The sequence below is a fragment of the Meleagris gallopavo genome, chromosome 7 (genome assembly GCF_000146605.3).
Source record: "Meleagris gallopavo isolate NT-WF06-2002-E0010 breed Aviagen turkey brand Nicholas breeding stock chromosome 7, Turkey_5.1, whole genome shotgun sequence".
NCBI classification, from domain to species: Eukaryota; Metazoa; Chordata; class Aves; order Galliformes; family Phasianidae; genus Meleagris; species Meleagris gallopavo.
The window spans coordinates 20,736,096-20,740,813 of NC_015017.2; the positions used below are offsets into that span (position 1 = coordinate 20,736,096).

General features: G+C 36.1%; 1 protein-coding gene across 1 annotated transcript in view; it reads left to right on the forward strand.

Annotated features, from left to right (window-relative positions):
- LOC104911772 (sodium channel protein type 2 subunit alpha-like) overlaps window positions 1-2,140 on the forward strand; it is a gene marked incomplete at its 5' end in the record, with an annotated part of 6,908 nt that extends 4,768 nt beyond the window's left edge. Inside the window, one exon of the mRNA XM_019617382.1 lies at window positions 2,108-2,140. Within this exon, the coding sequence (XP_019472927.1) occupies window positions 2,108-2,140 (33 nt within the window). The remainder of the gene's footprint in view (window positions 1-2,107) is intronic.
- Between the last annotated feature and the right edge of the window lie 2,578 nt (window positions 2,141-4,718).

Here is a 4,718-nt window from a genome sequence, read left to right on the forward strand (position 1 = left end):
AAAAAAAGGAAAAAAAGGCTTATTCTTTCCTTCTCTTTAAGGCAGAAAACCTGAAGTGGTTTGTGTTGCTGGCTTTAAAGCTTCTAATGTGGCAAGGTGTGCAGACCTCAAACAGGTTCCACAAAGCACACTTTCTTTCTGTAATCTTTTATATACATCAGTTCATTTCTGCTATCTCTGACCCTTTTGCAGAACATCTCATTTTAGTACATGGAAAATCAAAGTGCAACAAAATTGATTTTAATATAGTCTTTAAAACACCTAGTAAAAATTCCATCACTGGTATTGTGGTGTGACAAGTAACAGCAAATGAACTTCATGATTGCTTTACAGTCTCAGTAATTTTGACTAAATGGAAAATTGTGTCTTGTAATATAGGTAGAAAAATTTGCTTTGGTCCTGTGGTTTAAAGGAAAGAACTACGTTTTGAGATTTCTGGTGGATTAAAAACCAGTATCTGTAGTCTATGTAAATTTAAGGAATAGGATTAAATTGTTCCTGTCTATTTAAAATGGAGTAAACAGTAGACATGGGGTTAGCAACATGTTATCAACTTGTATCTTGTTAGATTTTGTTACATTTTCTCTGCCTTCTGAATTTTTCAAGAGGATTTTCCTAATTAAAAAAAAAAAGAAGTCTTCCATTTTTTAAATCTTGACTTGGTGTGGCTTAAAGAGTACGTTCTCTTTTAGTTCCTAATTCTTCATTCTTGCTGTTTAGGGGAGGAACTTTCAGCTGCAGTTTACGTAAGAGCTACAGCTGTTTAATATCATTTATTGCTGCTGTTTTGCATGAGTGTCTCACATTAGTAATGGACCAACACTTGAACTGAAACATGGGGAGGAGTTAGAGAAAAGAGCGGCAAAAGGTACGGAACGTGTTCCAGAATGCCATCTGGTTAAACACAACTCGGGGAGCTGGTGGGGCACATAGTGCTGAATGCAAGTAAGGAGTTAGAAAGGTCGGGTTGTGATGGATTGATGATTTAATGAGGCACCTCGGGACCTCCTGAAAAAATATGGAGAGTGAGGAGGTGCAGTCTGAAACAGACCCCATGAGCTTACAGGTTTCTGAGTGTAAGTCGTGTAAGGAGTTTAACCTCATTCTGAGCTGGAGTATAGACTATCTCGCTTCCAAAGGGGCCTCTCAGCCTAGTTTTTTTCTGACTTCTCTAAAGGTATTTTGCATAACTGATTATAAATACAGTACCAAGGATTTATCAGAAGCAGGCATATCTTTTTGTGTAGCTGCAGCTGAAATTGTCTTCTACTTCAAACAACTCATTTTCATGCAGTTGGTAATAACTCAGAGAAATACTTTCTGCATTGTTGAAACCCTCATGGGTGGTGTTGATGCAGTCATTCCATGGGATTTCAACACATTGATTTTAATCTTGTAGAAGTAAGACATTCAAGATCATTTTATTTTTAATTTGGTTTAAATCAGGAAAGTTATTGGAATGGTGATACAGATAATTTGAGCCACATAATGGTCTAAAGTCTAATATACAGGAAGTGCTACGCTTTTATGCACTGAAATGAGTCACTCAGAGGTGTCTGCACTGTTTGAGCATTGTGTACAAGGTTTGAGTGATTTCTGTGGGGATTCTGTTAGCTTGGCACTTGGATTTCTGTTGCTTTGTTTGCAAGATCTAAGCTGATGAAAAATCCCACACACGTGGATGCACACACTTTCTCTGCTGTGCACAGTGCTTATATACTCTGAAATATGTGCGTGTAATTTATTACCATCTGAACAAAAATTGTGTAGTTGTTCTCATCTGTTGCTGAGGCCGTCTTTATTAGAAAGTATACGAACTTTGGCAGGATATGTTTTAATGGATCAGCAATGGGTCCGCTCTGGAAATTCCAGCTCCTAGCTATAAAAAGCTGAAGGAAACTTTACCTTCCGTTTTACCTCGCAGCTCTAAATGCTTTAACTTACAGCAAAAACAGTCTGTTGGATCTGGGGCTTCCCCCAGGCAGTGAATAGAAGGCTCAGCCTTCTAGAATTTTCCCAAATAACTCCTTTAATGAAATAAATAATTTGTGTGGCATTTTGCTTCTGTTCAATGTTTGCCTCTTTTTGTGCAATGTGTTTTTATCAGATGATTGATAAGAACAGCCAGCAGCAAGTTTAGATTGTCTTCCAGGGTCACAGGCAGAGTTCTGTGGATGTTTGTACCAGGATGATAGATTTTAGCAATGTGAGGAGCACGTGTCTTTTATAAACAAATGCAAGAAAAGCCATCTTGTTTAATTAACGCTGTGGACCCCAATAACTTTGCATTGATCAATGGAAAAAGGTTTGGTAATAAAAAGACAAAGCCATTAGCTTTCTTTTTATAACAAGGAAACAGCAGTTGATCAACAAAATAGGCTTTGTTTATCATAGTAGTCTTGCCATACAATAGTTAACCCAATATATAATAAATATTAACTCAAAATGCCCTTTTGTTTTGAGAGTCATTGCAGATAGTTGAGATCAGTTCACTTGCTTTCATTCTTTGCATCATGTTTTTGCTGTGGCCTGACTTCTTCTAAATCTACCTTTTGCTGAGTTCTTTCTCAGGGCAGACTCTTTTAGAAGTTCAAGTCATTCAGCATATGTTTGTTTAGAAAGACAGTTAACTGCTTGCTTTGTATTGCTGAAGGAAAAGAAAATGTGAGTAATTTTGAGAAAGGCCTATTTTAGGGGACATCATGTCCTTTGGTGGAAAGCCATACATGATCATAAGATTTGATGTTTCATGTATCATTGCTTTTTGCTGCAAGACCAGAAAATTCATACCCGTATAAATGTATAGGCATTTCTGTATGCTAGAAGAATTGCGTGTTCCTTTCTCAAAGCTTTTTAAAATAATACAGTTGTAATTGTTTATTGATTGAATCAAAGCTCTTAATGAAGTGGAGATCTCAGAACTTTCCTGGTTTTACTAGCAATTTACTGAAAGGCTAACGAATGCCAAAACATTTCTAATGTTCAGCTTCTTTCCAGACAGTTTTGGGGAGAGCCTCTGACTTAGCACCTTTATTCACAGCCCTGAGTTTTGGGAGATTTCATTTCAACTTTGTCGTGTAAAGTAGTCCTAGACATCGGACTAGTTGAGTAGCTGTTTTTTCTTAGGTTTTATTTTCACAAAATAAAAGTGACCAAACTTTTCTGACAACACTGCAGTTTGCACAGAGATTTAAAGTATATTTTGGATTTTGTACTTTGCATGAATGTACTAAATGTGGCATGGCTGCAGTTATACCAGTCTTCTAGCAGGTGAATATAAACAGTAAGCTAAATGGTATGAATCTTGTTTCAGTGTCCACCTTGTTTTGCAGAAATGTTTGTATTTTATACATGCAAAAAAAATATTTATTGAACACATCCTTCTCCAGCCTCCTAACATATGATGTTAAAAATCCTATCCTTGTTTTATGTGCAACTGTAATGCAGAGCAAATTCACTTCTTGTAAATGTTGTCATTTTTCCATTAATTCAGAAAAAATTATTGTACTTATACTTTTGACTATGTAACTTCTAAGTATTACTTACATATACATGTTTGCTCATAGTAACAAAGAGTACTTAGGAGACTGTAACCATTTTAAACATAGCTGAGGTGGTCGTTTTTTGGTTTTGGTTGTTTTTGTTGTTGTTTTTTTTTAATCTCTTTCAAGTATTTCTGGAAATTGTGAGCAGCTTTTGATAAAACTGATTTAATATTAGTCATGTAACATGATGTGGTATATCATAATGCTTATTCCGCTGTGCTAGAAAGCAGAGCGGCTGAGCACCTTCCAATAAGTGGTCCATTATGCAAGGAGTACCTGCATAATCAGGTTTTGCTATTATGTTAAAAGCTTCAGTTCTCATATATGCTAAATCAAATAAGAATTCCTGCTTTAAGAACTTGTACTGTATTATGAGTGTTTAGTTGTATGTAAAGTAGCATTAGACAGATACTAAATGAGTGTGTGAAATTGAAAGAAACATTTTCCAACGTTCAGTAGTTTCTGGATTTCTTTGTACACATATGTGAGCACACACATAAGCTCTCATTCTTTGAACCTGAGTCCTACTAAGGACTACACAGACTTTTTGATATCTCTTTTGAAAAGAAAAATAGTAAAGCTCATGTTTTACTTACTGCTTTGTCTCTCTCATGAAATGATTCTAGGCAATCTTCTAACTCTTCATGCAGGATGTTTCACTGACATCACTTGCTTTGCAACTTTTATATATCGATGGATTGCATAACTCATGAGTACCAGACCAATGGGAGACAGAACAGCATGATACAGAGTTCTGTGAGCACAAGAACAGGTGATGTCATCATGACTGTGACCTGTAAGGATTTCATAAATGTCTGGGTTTCTTATAGGCAGAACATTTGAAAGCAGTTTGCCTATTGTGGTAATTATTCACATTTCGTTTTAGGCTATGTGCTTTTCTTTTTCTGCTGGCATTAATTTGGTGAAGGTGAAATAGGATGCAGATTGCTTCTGAAAATTTAATCTACAAGTACTGTACTTCCTAATTTTCTGAATGCATTGTTTATTGACTTCTTGGAATCACTCTCAGCAAATCTGATGCAAGAGAAATCTAAGTGTGCAAAGCAACTTGCAGTACTGTCACAGCTGTTTATCTTTTGCTTGTTTGCTCACCATGTATCTTTTGAGCACTTGTTCTGTAAGTTAGACCAGAGTAAGTAGTTGTGAAAACCT